This window comes from Toxotes jaculatrix, chromosome 1, assembly GCF_017976425.1.
Source record: "Toxotes jaculatrix isolate fToxJac2 chromosome 1, fToxJac2.pri, whole genome shotgun sequence".
NCBI lineage: Eukaryota > Metazoa > Chordata > Actinopteri > Toxotidae > Toxotes > Toxotes jaculatrix.
Window position 1 is genome coordinate 11,062,374 of NC_054394.1, and position 18,186 is coordinate 11,080,559.

General features: G+C 39.8%; 1 protein-coding gene across 2 annotated transcripts in view; it reads left to right on the forward strand.

Moving 5' to 3' along the window:
• The first annotated feature begins 5,071 nt into the window (after positions 1-5,071).
• The window catches only part of igdcc4 (immunoglobulin superfamily, DCC subclass, member 4), a 48,720-nt gene continuing 35,605 nt past the window's right edge, over positions 5,072-18,186 (forward strand). For both annotated transcript variants that reach the window (XM_041042769.1, XM_041042776.1), the window contains exon 1: positions 5,072-5,351. In XM_041042769.1, coding sequence (XP_040898703.1) covers positions 5,285-5,351 — 67 coding nt within the window. In that variant the 5' untranslated portion in view covers positions 5,072-5,284. The remainder of the gene's footprint in view (positions 5,352-18,186) is intronic.

Consider the following 18,186-nt stretch of genomic DNA (forward strand, 5'->3'; position numbering starts at 1 on the left):
ATATCTTAATATCCACATGTTAAACGTCAGATCCAGAGATCTGGAGTCTTCTTTCTTGAAGTGTATAGTTTGATTTGAGTCTGTCAAAATGGGCTCGCTGCTTCAGTTAATCCACAAATAATCTATAAATAAGTCAAGATTTCTGAAACTGAATATTCGAATGAAATGAAAAGTTGGCCATTAATTCAAGATCCACAGTGCATCCATCTCTTGAATAGTGTCATTTTTGAAAGAATGTCAAATAATGTCCTTAAAAATGTTGCATTTTAATTTAACTGCAAAAAAACAAAACTTTTTAAAAAAGTTTTTGTGACATTTTGAAAATTGTCAGTAAAATGTGGAGGCACTGCAACACCACACTCACAAACGCTTGCACACACACACGTTGGTCCACTTGTTTCATATTGAATACATGAATACATTTATTTCTCCTCGTCACTGGGTGAGTAAACGCACTTTAAATGAGGTAAAAATAAGTGTCTGTTGTTTGACACTCAATATCCCTGCTTGATGCTCTCCATTGCGGCCCAGTGCCAGTGCACCCCAGTGTCATTGTCCTCCAAAAGAAAAACCATTTGCCCAGTCACCCTCTAAGCCCATGTGCCACCTTTGTCTTAGTTTCTATGGAGACGCTTTCCTCCAGGCCAAGTATGTGGAGGGCACCCCTCCAGCGGAAGGAGGTGGAATAACATTGTGGCAAGGCAATCATACACCAACCTCATTTACATATCCAAACATGAACCATGGACCGTAGCATGCAGTGTTTGTTCACTAAACACTTCACAGTAGTTGATTAAACCCAGCTGGAAATGGAGGACACACACGTAAATGATAATAATTTTTTTAACAACACATAGGTTGGCTCTGAAATTGTGTAAATGCAGGAGTCAAAGAAATCAGATGAAAGGGAAGTTATAGAAAAGACTGTAGAAAATATCTGCCTTTGTACACTGGGTTCATTCAGCATTCTGATCACCGTTGCTCCCTTTGTACAGTTGACATGAATGATGCATGCCCGTGTCTGGGCCTGATGTGGTCACTCCTCAGCACCTCCAGCTGGGGGTACTGTTCTGTCTGTCTGTCAGTGACTCTGTGGTATTTCCTTACCTATTCAGGAGACGCTCTGCTGTCAAATGGAGCTAGGTGTCTCTGACCTTGAGGAAGATGAAAGACAGCCACCACGGAGGCTACTGCATTCAAATACACAGACCTCAAAGACTCCCCAATGTTAAGCATGTGGCACAGAGGCAAGGACACAGACAAAGAGGGGAAGAAGCAAGGTGATAAGTGACTTTTTTATTTTAAAGTTCTAACCACATTATATTATTTTCTACCACATTATATAATCAATTATCATTTCTGGACTACTTCCTTAAAATACTTTTATAGTTGAGACTTGTGATATATTTTTTGGTTTAATGTCAAATCCAATGCTATTTGTTTTTGACTTTTTACACAAAGACACAGAAAAATAAAGCTTATAAAACATCACAAAAAACAGGACAGTTTTCTCACTCTTTTAAACACTTGTGAAATGGAAAGGCCACTAATTAATAGGCCAAATAACAATGGAAGCAAAGAAACAGAATGCAAGCTAACAGTCATTAACATATTTTACTGGGGCAGTAATTGTGGCAGTGACTGATTGCTATGCAGCCGCACTGATTGCTATATAATCCAACACTGATTCTCAAACAGTAGGACCAACTGCTGTGAGGACGGCAGTAATGAAAATTACTGTTTTAAAGTCACCGGAATGCCCTTTTCAAACTTATCACAAGAACACATGAGTATATATATAAATTTCAAACAAAGGCTGAAAAAAACAAAAAGCAAAATCAGACACATTTTTACACAGGAAGTATCCTATGTTCACTTACTTCACACACACACACAAAAAAAAAAAAAAAACTTGTGATGGTATATAAATCATTTTCACTACCATACAGTAATGGCACTTCACTAGTACTGCACCACAGAGTGGCTAATGAACCTCATAATAAAATCATCAATATAGATTTATTTACAATTTGTCATTTCTAAGAGAAAAAACACACTCATCTGATATCATGTTCACTACAGAGGAGACATTTATGAAGCTTCACCTATAATGTCTCATAGTAATGATTGGAATTGGCACTAAGTGTACAGTGTGTGTTCTTTATGAATGATGGTAATGAATAATAAGTATGTCACCATCATTACGCAGGACACATAAAGTGCTATTAGCTAATAGAAAGATACCAGAAAAGCATGTTATTACAGTTAAACGATTCATATGTTTGGTTCTGCTTGAGAGCACCAATCCTCATATTATTCAGTCTCCTGTAGTGCTGTGTAATTAGTAAACAAAAAAAAAAACCCAGAAAATTTATATATACTCTGAACTCATTTATATTATTCAAAGCAGAGCTAGACAATGTATCTCTGTGTCAAATCTGTGTGAAATTCAAGAATATTCTTAAAACAGCATCCTATCATATTCTAAGAGAGAGCTTCATCTAAAACAGGAATACAACAGTTATTAAGATGGACATTTTCTGGAGTGCAGCAGGGTTGCTTAGCTTCTCACTGACCAATTACAATATTGTCTGTAGTGGAAAAGTCTAATTTGTTTTCAAAGAAAGACAGCAACACTGACCTACCTCTCTCTGCCAAGAAAAAAAAACTACTAAAACCTCTTGCTGTTTGACTCAAGCCAGACAAGTTTGCTATCCTAATTGCTCTCAGTGGGCAGAACATCAAATGTGTAAATAATTTTCTCAACAATTGGCCTGCTCTGTCTTTGGCTACCATGGCTTTCTTTCTTCGACTGTGAAAAGAAAGCTGTTGGGACGCCGTTCTGTGCTGAAATTCCTGGAACACATTGTTTTTCATTTGTACGAAACTGCTTTAAATATGGTAATGAGAGACCAGCTCAATCATAGAGCCACCAGTCTCATAACACATATCAGCCAGAGCGCACGGCCAGCCGCGTCTGTCGGAGGCAACAGTTTTCAAACGGGGCTTCAACTGTTGCTGCATTATGTTCAGCTGATTTGTGGTTTAAGGGAATCAGGTTACTCTGTAATTAAGAACATAACTAGGAGCAGGTCCCACCCTCCACTGGACCAGCCTTTGAGGTTCTGAAGGGCCACAAGCTGTTAATTTCTGTCTGTCTGGACTGTTGGCACTGCAACATAAACTTGGATTAACATTGTATAATTGTGTCCTGTATTGCTCACTCTTACTGCTTTTTTACTTTCTTACAATAACCATCCAGTGGAGCAGCATACACACACACCAAATGTGTGTTAGAGGCACGCAGCCAAACCTCCAGCAAATAGTGAAGTGTCAACATTTTATGACAAAATTGAACTAAAGCTATTTCTTTTACATGGTTTGTGAGCTGATATCACAGCGCTTTTAGTGATTTGCGAGCAGCTGGTAGTTTGTGTTCATTATTTTTGCAGCAGCTGGGGAGGAAAAAGGAGAAGTGCGGAAATTACAACTTGACCACAATCACAGAGGACACAGAAATGCTATTAGTTTTCCAATGCAATCACATAATCTGATGGCCCAGACATTTGCTTTAATCAGACACCTGGGACATGCATCCATTCCATTTCATTTCATCAGCTCAAATCAATCTTATGTCGGTATTAAATGAATACGCTGAGATGAGAAATCTGGCTGGACAAGCTATTATTATCAAAGGGAACTCCTTCATTACTGCCTTTCATGATTGTCTGTCTCCCTTCTCTGTCTTGCATGCAGTATGCAAAGCATTCTGCTCTTGTGTATTGTAGATCCATTTTGAAAAAACAAAAGGCGGCTGTATTCAAAAGCACAAATGTTACATTAAAATTCAAATGGTGCAAGATGACTCCTTGCTGATCTGTAACAGGCATTCTTTTCATCCCAACAAGCAATTTATGAGAAGAAGTCACATCATCAAGAGGTGCATATCGCACTTTGGAACTTAAAAAAGCACGTTCATTACAGTGTAACAAGTAGCAGCTCTGATGTATATGTGAACTGCTTCATCTGACTGGTTAAAGCCTTTACTTTGAGCTTCTCTCTCCTGCTCTATCTTTGTATGCTGGTGAATGTGGGGATGCTGCTGGTATCAGTGATGCTGAGAGTGCTGCACGAGACCAGTCTTTGTCTGCTCTGGGAAGGCTGGGCTCCAGCTGGCTCCTGCTATGTGGTTGCATGCAAAAGTCAGCGGGTCCCTCAGCACTGAGTGCAGGAGGCGAGCTGGTTGATTGATTGGGATACACACCACTAACACCCCCCCACCCACCCTCCTCCCGTCCCCACCTCCTCCTCCTCCTCTTGCTTGTTCTTGCTCAGAGAGCACATGTGCCTCTCCTGCTCTCCATTTTTTTCCTACCCAGACCTGCTTTATCACACACAAGCATTCATGCAGCCATGCATGCCTACATGACCATGTACATACATAAACAAAGGTAGATGCTCACCCACAGATTTTGAAAAAGAAAAAAAAAACAAAAAAACAACACTAGGGTTAATTGATTAAATTATATAAAATTAAGGAGAGTGGATTTTGCATGATTGGAAAATAAGGTTTTGCTGATAAACATCAGAACTATCTCCAACACTGGGTTCATTCAGGGCAACACATTAGCAGTCATTACAGATAACCACTTAGCCAGACCATTCTCCACACTTCGTTTTGCTCTAGCAGAGAATGAAGCATTACCCTAACGAATTCATCGTCCCAGACAGACGGAGAGGGCGCCTGGGGTAAAATATATTTTGACAAATTTGATATGAAGTGTTTCAACCGCGTACCCGCTTTGAATTGATCCTCCCAAATGTTAGTGGAAGGCATGGAGCTGAACAAAAAAAAACGGGGGGGGGGGGGGGGGGTGTGTTAGAATCACCGACAGCTTTTCAGGACTCCAGCGACTACCAGCCAGCCAGTGTCTGGTGAGCGTGCGCGCACGGGAGCGCGCGTGCGCCCGTGTGTGAGAGTGGTTGTGTGTGTGTGTGTGTATGTGTGTGTGTGGGGACCAGCAGCCAACACACACTTAACATTCGTTCGCAACATGGCGTTGGAGCGCCGAGAGACACGACGGCTCTCCCCCGACTAATGCAACCTTATTGTTAGGAAAGCCAGGGGACTGTTTACCAAAGAGACCTAAACATTCACAGAGACTCTTTTACGCACCGGCGGAGACAATAGCGGATTCTAACATATGCATGTCGCTGTAACGGTATAGCTGATTGTATAGAGACGCACGCTGCTACCCCACTGGTTGGAAATCAAAGGCTGTACATGGCGGTGGAGAGTACAATTTGGCTGTTCTGTCTTCTTTCGCTGTTTTCTGGTCCATCCAAGCAAGGTAAAACGCTCACTTAAATCATTTGTAGGTTTTTCTGTGGAGTGCATGTGTGAGGCAGCGGGCCACTCGTATTACACTAAAGTAGTGCAGTTACTCACTACATAAGTGGGCTGTGACATAAAGATATAGGAGAGAGCTACTGGGTGAATTTGCACCTTGCACGGTCCGTGTCGTATCCCCTCCGTACTATTCTGTGTTCACCTCATGTGGCCTCTCCGGTGCTTATGAGGTAGTGGTGTATTGTTACTTCATGGGTGTTTCTCTCAGGACGCGCTGGAAGGCTTTAGCGATACGAAGTTGCAGCACATTGCCCGAGGAACAGCCTTGAATGTTGCCACAGGGCGGCCAGGGGGAAGTTTGGGATCAAACAGAGGATGGGGCTCATTATGAGGCTATATGTGGCTCGGCCGTGGTGTTTAATAAGAGCGGAGCGCGCTGGAAGCAGCCCAGACTTAAATGTGTTAATTGCTTTGCCAAAAAAAAAAGTCTGCACTTTTTCTCACAGTTTAATAACCTTGAACGACTGCGCGCTTGGGACGTCTGGTTTTAGCCACTGGCTCACAAAAAGTTGAGCGAGAGAATATGTGAAAATAGTAATAATGTCATCAAAAGGACAAAAGATTTAGAAACACACGATCTTCATTAATTTGCAGACGCATGTATCTGGGACACGAGATGATGACAGTGAGAGATGCACATTAGCTTCTGAGAGTGAAAGCGGGCTGGTTGGAGAGGAAAGTCTGTGTCGCCTTCCCACACAGGCGACGACGAGTGGGTGAAAGACTGGCCACATGGATTTACATGACAAAGACCTGTGCAGATCCTTAAGTGAAGGTTATACAGTTAAATGCTCTGCAGGGTGAGGAAAAGAAGCTATTAATAATAGTGAACCTACCATTCATTTGTTATCTGAAAACTTTTTTTTTGAACACCCATAGAACACACACAAACATGTTTTGTCCCATGCACTGACATGTGAGAACTTTTCTGTGTGACTGTATGAAATCACTTTGAACAAGCTACAGGTGAAGAGGTGACAAAAGTAAGAGCGATGTAGTGAAGCTAATTAGACCAATTACCTTAACTGTAGTATATTACCAACATTATCCTTGTACAGACCTTTAGGGAGTGAAGGAGAGGTGAAATGTAACAGCTGCTTTCGTGTAAACTGTGGTAAACTCTCATATTGTAGCTGTAGTGTTCTGCTTTCAAGTTTTAAGTTTGAAGTACCAAGCATTAACATTTTAACAGGTGCATCTGTTAAGAGTCTGTCACAAGGACCAAACAAGTAGGATTGTGTGTAGACATTATGTGTGTGTTTGACAGAGAACTACAGAACTTTGAGATTTATCCTCTTTGAGATCGCCAAGAGCTGGCATTCATATTCAGGCTGGTCAAGTGGTAGGATTGATGACGTTAGTACTGAAAACATGAACATGAAACATGAAATCTGTGGTGTTTCACAGTTTGAAATGAATCAGCAGCTATCTTGGTAACTGATTTATGGTTGTAGTCATTTTTCAATCAAAAATGCCAAAGATTATCAGAAAATGATCCCTGCAGGGACGTCGCTTTGTCACAACTGCACAACACAGGAAAGATGAAGTAAATGAGTAAAAAAAAAGTAAAAACTATATAAAATAGTAATAATAATGATAAACAAATTATCTGGTTACAGGTTCTCAAAAATGAGGACTGTTTACATTATCTTTGGGGTTTGTGCTCATGGTCTTGTAAAACAAGGAATCAGAAGATGCTGCATTACTTGTGGAAAAGGATGTTACTCACTCTTTTTCAACATCTTAAAAACAAAATTGCTAATATATGAATGCAGTAAAAAAATATCTCCAGATCAACTGATAAAGAAAATAATTATTAGTTGCAACTCTAGTCTGAACTTCTACCAAATTAGCGTGGAAAAGGCTATCGCATCTTCTCCGTGATATTCTGTTTTATTTTATTTGTGTAGTTCTGTTGTAGCTGTGCTATTAAAAGTTTTTCATTTAGAATTTTATCCGTCTCTTGTGTCTGGAGGTTTGCTTGCACCATAGATATGCTGCTGCTGCAACTCTAGTGTGTCAAGCTCTGCAGTGATTGTTACCCACACTCATGAGAAATAAAGCAATATTGTGCACAAGGACTGGTGTGGTGGTGAAAAGTCAAGCGTGGCAGAATGAATATTTCAGAAACTCTAAAGTACCCACGCACATCCAGTCAGACTCCGACTCCCTCTGAGATATAGTGTAATTTTATAACATAAGTTCTGTTATTCATTGTTCACTTATGCAAATCAAACAGAGGCAACCAGAGGTATGCCTCCTTGACTTCCATCTGATACAGTAGTCGAAGGTCAGCGGATACAATTTATATAGAGTTAGATTACCATGCCCTGCAGACTCCAGCAGAGACAGAATAAGGAATTACTCCCCTTGAGATCCTCCTGACAGGAGAGTGAGTGCCACACTGAGGGCAATCACATCCAGATGATGAAATCTCATGCAAGTAAATGGCGATTGTGATGGAGGTTGTCTGTGATAAGGGTGAAGGGGAAATTAATTTATTTGCACTGCAAGATTTATCACTGAAAGTTGGTACCAAACAGTCCTGACAGTTTGCTTGGTATCCTAAAAGCTTTTGAATTCTTAAAGCATTACATTTATAAAAAACCATCAGAAAGAAAATTAAATAAATCACAGATCAAAATCTGTTGCAGTATTTAAGAGTTGCCATCAAAGAGTGTTTTGCTTCAGAGCAAAATTCATATTTGTATCCATGAGCTCTGCTGACAGAAGCATCATGCTTTATGATCAAATGAACTGATTAGTATTTATCATGTATTATTATAAAATAATTACACTGCATTGTTATTAGTCATCAAGACCAGTAAACAACACGGTCACTGAGGGCGACTTGGTGTGTGCATATTTCTCTGTGTGTGCATTTCGTTTGGTTCTGAAACTGGAGCATGAATGTCGTGGGTGTTGGTGGTTGTGGGAACAGAGGCTGGTAGTGAGCGGGGGCTGGGAACAATTCTGGGACAGGGATGAATCGGCGGGTGCTGGTGGGGCGAATTTGAGGGCAAGGGCCATTGGTACATCCACAAACAAAGAGCTTGTTTTGTCCATTCTAAAGATCAAATGAAAATATGTCAGCCTCACTTAACACATCACCAACAAATGAAAGAGTATGAGTGCCTGAGCGTCTGTGTGTTCACAGTCCACATGGTACTGCACAGTTATTAATGGACATAATAAAAAAAAAACATCTGCAGTCCTGAAAGACTTTATGAGCAAATGAATGTGATTATTCTAACGCCTGTGGCTTTTTTATACGCACATGAAAATTGTAAACACAGCAGCATGATGAAGTGTAGGTGAAAATATGAGTATGTCACGAGTCCATTACCCACATTTCTCTACACTGTTATGAAAAAATGTTTACATTAACAGTCTAACAGTTCATTAACTCTTATAAAACTCCTCTCCTCTCAGTCCTTGTCAGTTTTTGATCGAGTTCACACAATGCTTTTCTGCACTGGCTTTACAATCACATAGTGACACAGTTGGGAGGTGCCCAGTGCAACAGCAGTCTCCTGCAATACCATAGTGTGCAGCATAGCGTGATATGCCTTGATTAAGGGGAAAGGTACGTCAGATTAATTTCCTTTCCTGGTACCAAGGAGCATCCATTCTCTCCACTGCTTATTCTGCATGTCTGTGGCAGAAACTCAAGAGTACCTGCAGGAAACATCAGACACAGAGAGAACATGCACACAACACCCAGAAAGGCATCATCCTGAGCAAACCATCTCTTATTTACATATACAGCAGTTGTGAAGCAACACAATTGTTCATTGTTTAATTTCAGGCAAATGTAAGTCCAGTGCTCATTCTGTTTGAGCTCTGGTTTTGGTCTCTATCAATACCCGAGGGAAATATTTGGCTTTTTTGTTTCTAAATGTTCCACTATGTTCACCAGCTGGTCACTATCTGTGTCTGTTTGCCATTTGGTACTGAGCAGGTTGTGCACAGTGAGTTTTTAGAGCGGAAACAGAGGAAAACGACACTATGAAAACTAAACCGGAGCAGTGAGAGCGAACCAAACAGTGAAGTTGCAGGCCCGGACAGCTGAAACTCATTCTAAAGCTCTGTAAAGCCGAGAGGATTGTAGATTCAGGCGATAATTCTCTGGTGATTCTGTAGGTTCATCACTGCCGGTGTCCCTTTTCACACAGTCGCACTGTCATTTGATAACATTGTTATTATAAAAATATTGATTATTGCTGTTTTTAAAGCGAAAATGACAAAAAAAAGTCTCATTGTGCTGTATGCAGCAAAAAGTGTTTTGGTTTAAAAACAATGTTTTTAATGTTTAACATTTCTACTCTTTAACCTTTTCAACAGAACTGTTTTATTGCTTTATTATTACTATTTAAAGCAATTACTTATAATTGCTTTTGCAGTGCATTTAATGTTATTGTTTTTTAAACCCCAGTGGTATTTTGTTCTCACAGTGGATTTAAGTTAATTGGATTTTAAGCCCCAATTAAATTTGGTTAATTTTTATTTTCATTTTGTGAAATTCATTCAAATAAATCTGAACAACCCATGTGGATGGTTACTAATGGCAAAATGAAGAGCCTTTGGCTTAAAATATTAGAAACAAACCTCTGGTTTAGAGTTTGGAATAAGAACCTGGTTGCCTGCTTCTCTTCTCAGGTTCTGCCACACTTCTACTACCAGCACTAATTAATGTGTTTATGATTAAATTATGCTTTCATTGCAGCTTGTCATTGTGTTAACTTGAAATGTAACATTATATAAATAGACAGTCATATTCTCATATAAAGATGAGCAGCATTTGCTCACATGTTCTTGAAATGCCTGTAAAGGGTGTGAGCCTCCACATCAACAACACCACATTGCCTATTTCATATTTTTAGCTTGCTCTGAAATCACCTTAGACCACCTCTGTGGGATCAGTTCTGGGAGGGATTAAATTATATTCTTATATTCTGAAATAGATGGATATCTCTACCACTCAAAATGCAATCTCTGTGTTACTGTTCCAGGAAAAAAAAAGTACTGTTATTCCTCCATTATTCTCTGGTCAGACGATGTCATCTCAGCAGCTTGTTTCATAAAAGTTCTTATTTCCATTGAACCCCTGAGGAAAATTAGCCTTTAGGAACCCTGCTGCCGGAGTGACCCTGTGTAATGTTAGGCATGGTGGTGGGAGGGAACTGTTTTTTTGAGTCAACCATTTATTCCACACTCTGCACTAGGGTACTCTGGGGCAAAGTCCATTCTCTAGCTTAAATATTATGGAGATGTAAAGTTACACAAGGGGTTACATTCTCAGCTTGGCACAGTGTCAGAGGAAGATATTTTGCATGTACTGAGGTTGTTGTCTTACAAATGTATCTTTTTTTTTTTTTCAAAAGGTCTGAACAAGGTTATTTGTCATGAAATTTAAAGTTCATGTTTTACCACAAAATCCACAAATACCAGTTTGCAGCACAGAAAAGTCATTGCTGTTAAAGAAGTTGCATCACTGACTGATAAAGTGGAATGACATTCTGCATGACAGATGTTTTATTATCTTCCCTCATTACGCGTTAACTTTACATTTCCGTGATCTCCGTCATCATCATCATCATGCAGTATATTGCGTACTGTGCAGCCAGCAAACTTACAGCAAGCTTACGATACTGTAGGTTGGCGCTAAGAGCAGCAAAGCAAATTATCGCACTAGGAGCAAAGTTTTCTTTAATGCCTGGTTTTGGTATACTGGCACTAGTTTTCTTCCTGCTGACTGCTTCTGTCTGATGAGTTGATTCTGCACCAGTTCACATGAGTATACCAGTGGTGTAGAGGTACTTTTTGGAAGTTATCCTTCATCCTACATTTTTATACTTGGTATCAAACTGATGTCAGAACTGTAATTTGAATCAAGTTCATTGACCCAGTTTGCACAGCCATACAAGGAGGTGGTGGAGTAACTCAGTGTATGTCCTTAAAAGCATAAATACAAACAGAGCATTTGTGGCAGGTTGAACTTGCTCAGCCACTACTGGACGAATCCTCTGCTGTGTCCTTTTTATGATTGAGTCAAATGGTTGTCTCCATCTTTTAATTCCCCTGATAGCTGTCATCTATGCCTCCTCCTGAACTCTACTGTCATCTTGAATGTTTAGCTTGTTCAGCTCCAGTTTGTTGTGTCTACACCAGAGGACCAGCTGTTCAACCTCCCCTATAGAGGCAGCTACAGAATATTAAACACTGAATTTGTAGAGGGATGTATGCTGTCTGCAGTATGGCTTGTGTTGGCCCTAACCTTGTTGATATATGTATCTAATAACAGTGTGTAACTACTCTGACGTCACTTAAAATATTTCTCCGTATGGACTGCATTTGTGCTTCTTACCCTGACAAGTAAATGCTGTGGCTAAATTTATGGAAAAATAAATTATACCTGCTTTTACCTAACTGTCCTGTAGTAGATAATAGATCATCTCACTTTCTGAACACTCTACCTCAAAGGGTTCACTTAACTGCATTTGGAAATTAATTGTAAATGATGTGGTTATGTAAATACTGCCTTTAATGACTACATTTAGCTTCATTTGAACTTGTCCTGGGCTCAAACTCTACAATTTCCACTTTCTCATTCAGTAATTCCGTGAATATACAGTACACACTCAGATCTCTAGAGACTTAAAACCAGAGCTTGTCGGTCAGCAGCACCTGTGGAGAATAGCTCATTACATATTAGCAGTAAATTAAGTATCTGCCTGTGTTTGTGTGTGTTTGCTGAGGTACATACACCCTGTGTGCCTGCTTGCTTGCTGGCTTGCTTGTGTGTAAGTGTGGGTGTGTCAGCTGCGATTTGTGAGTGCATCTTGATCTCCTCCCCAGAGAGTCCATGCTAAATTAGGATGCATATTATTTAAAGATGCCTTGGGCTGAGTTTCAGCTGGGTATATTTGTGCAGTGAATATGTTGATTTTTATGGTACCCTGTGTGCATCTATTCATGCTGCCAGGGAGGCAATCTTTTGTCTGCTATGAATTCAAATGATTTGCTCCTTTGGGATGTTCAAGTATTGTGTTTAATTTATTTTTTGCTAGTGCTTTTTTTCAGTTGTAAATAGCAAAACTTGTGAGCTAATGAGGGATTTATTTCAGTAAGCATACATGTACAATATCTATTTAGGATTAGTCTGGGTCAGATCTTTGGTAAAGGAAAAAGAACAATTGAAAAATCAAAAAGACTTTTTTTCCATCTAAAACCTTTGACAGAGATGTAAGTTTTTTTCTCATTCGTTTTCTGACATACTATTTCCCAGTATGCTGTGATTATACATATAAACCACTCTAAAGATTTTTTTCTGGCTTTGTCTTTCTAGTGTTGTCTAGTAAAGTCATGAAAAAGTTCAATTTTGACTCATGTCTCATTTCTGATCATGTAATCATGACAGTATCTATACAGATAGAGCCTCAGCATGTGCCCATCAGACAAGTCTAGCTACACATCATATATAATTTGATGAGTATATGTGTATAATATAAAAAAACAAAAACAAACAAAAAAAAAAAAACAGCCATTTTTACAAAAGTACTGTAGCTTGCATAGCTCACAAATGTCACACTCCAGAATCACATCCTACTGGTTTGTATACTATATGAAAAAATGCCAAATGTAAGAGCAGTGTAATCTTGTGTGTGCCTTCACTGGCAGTGTAATTGCTTTTATTCACACTTGAGCCATGTAGAAAATGTTACTGAAATGTTACAAGGTGGTTCTCCATCCGGCTTTTGCACAGAGTTGCACCTTAGTTGCACATAGAGCTCGAATGTTGGTGAGTCAGTCTGTTTCTGAGTTGCTCTTTGGTTATGCTGCTTTCTGTTAATTCTTTGATCCCAGGAGCAGAAATTAATATTACAACTGCAGTGATGCAACTCAGGCAGATTGTGCTATTTCATCCTGTTGGCTTACTAGGTCATTGCGGTGTCTGAAAATTGTAACATGATGGGATTTTCAGCAGATGCTCACAGATGAACTGAAGGTGGTATACTTTATATCATCTGAGCCTTACCCAGCACCAGCTTCATGCCAAGATCTAATCATAACTTCATTTGAATCCCAGCACCAGCTCCATCCAACTTCACTGACACTGCTGGCGGGCTTGAACATCATCTAAATGTAAACGTTACATTTACAGATTTATCAGTGAAGCTGCAGCAATATTTTGTCCAAATGAGGTTACCGAACATGAAAGGGAGTCAATCAAGCAGCTCCTTATTATGATGGTCATTGTAAAGCTGTGGTAAGCTCTATGCATCTGGCACAACTAGATTTGTCACTAATATGTGACTAATGAAAACACTGATGTTTTCATTAGTGTGTTTTTTTTATTCTGCCACTGTAGTTTTATCTTTGTGTGTGTGTCTTTATGTGAGAGGCAGCAGTCTGGCGGCTCTCACTTATTTAACTAACCTGCATTCACATTCCTTCCATTCCTCCCTGCTGTCTGCTTGGTCACGTGAGTTGCACTGGGGGTGGCCATGTAGGTGCAGGTAATTTTAAATAAATAGTGCAATATCACCCTTGAGTTGTTGTTTAGCTGTAGAACTATGGCATGAGAAATATGCTGCAGAGGGTATGGCAGTTCAAGAAATTCAAGAAAGAAGGGTTGTGCTTGAGTACCTAGATCACTAATACTACATATAACCATCACCCAATAAAGGGTACATATTTATGAATCATTTGTGTATTCACGCTGAATACACACGCCCTTCTGTTCTCATTCATATGCAGTATATTTCTCAAAGATCACAGCACATCTCTCTCACACCAGCGATGGAAAATGTCATTATGGAGAACACAGAGTGAGCACAATATGTAAAGCCTGCACAGTGCAGCATGCCCTTCCTTGGTGCATGTACCAAGTCGTGTCACATAGCACTCTCATTCATCATCCTGACCTTGTGTGAGATGCTCAACCCTGATCCTTGCACACAAGCAATATAATGTACATGTGCCTCACTTCAAAGAGCAGTGCCAAGGAAAACAGAAGTATTGTTAGACTGTTCTGCCTGTGTGTTCTCTTCTATCTTTGCATCTAGTCCAGTTTTCATTGAATACCTTCAAGTATTTCCTTTTGTCCAGCATACTGGGAAATTTTATATTGCCGGTCTCATGCACCCCAGTGTCCCCAGTGCACATTCCTGTACATTTACAATGCTGCTGCGGGAATAAACAGATTCTGATTCGGATCTCCCATGTTACTCCCATGTTAGTTTTACTGCTCGCTTTGTTGACTCATGCAAGTGGGCCTGGCACTTGACATGGCCATGTGGAGGCCCCATGCTGCTGGGAGGCCCTGCCTGCAGGAACGTTGCTCTGTGATTGGAGGAAGCCAGACTGGGATGAATGAGTGCTGAACATAGAGCAGGAGACAGGAGGGACTGCGCTGGTACACCCCCTCTCTCATTCTCTAACCTTCGTTCTCTGTTCTGCCCCCCCCCTTTATAAACACACACACACACACAAGTTTAGAGGGATACAGGAGCCATGTTTGTTTCACCACAAGCCCTCTTTTTTGTACACTTTCATATTATTTGGTATTAATCTGTTTGTGAGTTTATAATTACTTACTGTATGCAAACCTTGGAAACTTCATATTTCAACAGCAGAGCTTTTGTACATCTCAGTGTGACAGGTGAAAACAAGTTGACAAATACATGAAGACAGGTCTTGTTTTACAAGTGGGGAACTGTTTAGAGCTCAAAGATTAGTCGATTTGTGAATTGCTTGAGTGACAGAAAACTAATCAGCAACCATTTCTAAATTAAAATAATGATTAATTAATGATAAAATGCCCAAAAGGTTCCAGTCTCTGAAATGTAAATTTTTGGCTGTTGTCTTTATGACAGTAAATTAAACATCTTTGGGTTTTTTACTGTTGGTCAGATAAAACTATCATTTTGAACATGTAAAGTTGGTCTTTAAGACATTGTGTGGCAAAGAAATGCCTGTAAAAGTTTTCCTTCAGAGAAAAAAGTACAGCCACTAAAGTTAAAAAAGTGAATGTAGAGAATAAACTATTTGATTCATTTTATTTGCTTTCTGATAGTGAAAGCGGTGTGTTTGTGGTTAGGATGACTGGGTGCGAGAAGAACCCTGCAGTATCATCATGGGAGGAAACACAACTGGAACGGTTAACACCCGACACGGCAGCTGTTCAGATTGCTGAGTGACTCACATCCTCAGTGTGGATTCAGTGAAATGTTAAGCCCTCTGTATGTAGCTTTGCTTAACTAGTAAACGGAGCATTTTAATTTGGCATCAGAGCAATTTAAGCCTCATAAAGAGGGTTGAATGCATAGCACGCTTCAGACTCCGGGCGGTGCTTTACATTTCAGCAGCAGGAACCTGGCGCCCAAGGCAATATCTTTAACATGAAAAGCCACAGACGAAGCCTAAATATTTAGACAGTAGTAGTCTCTTGTTCTTGTACAGGCATTTCCACCTGAATACTGAAACATGAGAATCTCCGTCTCCCTGCAGGGCTTTATGGCAAGCTGCCTCTCTTCTCAGATTATCACAACTGTGGCTTCAAAATATCGATTAATTCACACGCCGGGTAGATTTTGGCCACAAGCGCATGCAAGCACCAGAGCTTTTTTTTTTTTTTAATTGTGTTGTGATCGAGTTAAGGTAATTGAATTAGCAAACAAAGACATCACTGAAACAACAGCCAAGCACTACTTGAGCCCATTTTGAGGTTTGGTTTGTGGCATCCAGACCTACCACACACACACACACACACTTTTCCTGCTCAGTGCTATCAATCAGACCATCTGTCCCTGTCCACTCAACCCTGTATTTAGGTTTCAGTGCATCGTGATGTCCTACAATCCTGTTTTTCTGAGACAAGTACTACATACATACACAATACAAGACATTGCTAATATCATTCAGAAACAGCTCATGGCAATTATCTACTGCCGCTATGTCAATTTAGCAGATGTACAAGGCAATCTGGTTATCACTGCTTTTGAGTGCTTTAGTGGTCCCTCTTCACAAAAGCGTCTGTAATCACATTTCGCTGCTCTCTTTCAATTGAGTCTCAAGGCTGCTCTAATCTTATCTGCACTGCTCAGTCCTCTATTTCATTCCGTAATTCTGAGTCTCTTTCTTTGTCTCATATCCTCTCTTTCCATTTCTTACCTCACATTCTCCACCTTTTTGGTGACCTCTTCCTGTTCAGTTTGCTCTTGTTCATGCTATTGCTTTTAATTTTTAGCCCTGCTCGCAGTGTGGTTTTATGAATGACATTGTCAGTGTGGTGGTGGATGTACCACTTTTGTCCAAACTGAAATATAACATAGATTATTGGTTAGATTACCATGATATTTTGTAAAGACATTCATGGTCCCCAAAGGATTGCTGTGAGGATCCTGTGACTTTTCCTCTAGTGCCACTATGGGATTGATAGTTCTGGTTTTTAGTTAAATATTTTGATAACTCTTGAATGGACTGTTGTGAACTTTGACTCACAATATACAATACCAGTCAAAAGTTTGGACACACCTTCTCATTCAGTGGTTCATTCATTTTCTTTATTTGTATTACTTTCTACATTATAGATTCATACTGAAGTATGGAATTATGTAGTTAATAAAAAAGTGTTAAACCAACCAGAATATGTGCACACAGAATATGCACACTCTTGGCATTCTCTCAATCAGTTTCATGAGGTAGTCACCTGAAATGGTTTTTAATTAACAGATGTGCCTTGTCAAGAGTTCATTTGTTGAATTTCCTGCCTTCTTAATGTCTTCAAGACAATCAGTTGTGTTGTGCAGAAGTGGGGTTGGTACAGTTAACTGCACTATTTGACTACTGTTATAATCCATATTACATCATTACTTTAAGACATGATGGTCAGTCAGTCTGGAAGATTTCAAGAACTTTGAATGTATCCTCAAGTGCAGTCGCAAAAACCATCAAACGCTATGATGAAACTGGCTCTCATGAGGACGGCCCCATGAAAGGAAGACCAAGAGTTACCTCTGCTGCAGAGGATAAGTTCATCAGAGTTACCAGCCTCAGAAACTGCAAATTAATAGCACCTCAGATTAGAGGCCACGTAAATGCTTCACAGAGTTCAAGTAGCAGACACATCTCAATATCAACTGTTCAGAGGAGACTGTGTGAATCAGGCCATCAAGGTGGAAACCCCTACTGAGGAAGAACAACAAGAAAAAGAGAATTGTTTGGGCCAAGAAACACAAGGAATGGACATTACAAACTGATGAAAAAGAGAGAAATCGATTGAGAGAATGCCAAGAGTGTGCAAAGCTGTCATCAAAGAAAAAGGTGGCTACTTCGAAGAATCTAAAATATAAAACATATTCTGGTTGGTTTGACACTTTCATACATAATTCCATGTTCCTTCATAGTTTTGATGTCTTCAGTATGAATCTACAATGTAGAAAGTAATAAAAATAAAGAAAAAACATTGAATGAGAAGGTGTGTCCAAACTTGACTGGTACGGTACATCTACCATCTGCTCAAAATTTCAATTTGTCACATACTTTTGTATTTTGATTTATAATCATATCCTCACAAAACTAATGTCATTCTTGTCAGCCTCAGCTGTGGTTTGTGTTTAGTGCTAATTTGCTAAACAGCATAACATTAGGTTCCACACATCATCATGTTAGCTGTCACTGTGAGCATGCTAGCATGCTGACATTAGCATTTAGCTCAAAGCACTCGCTATGCCCAAGTACAGCTTCACAGAGGTGCAAGTGTGTGACTTTAG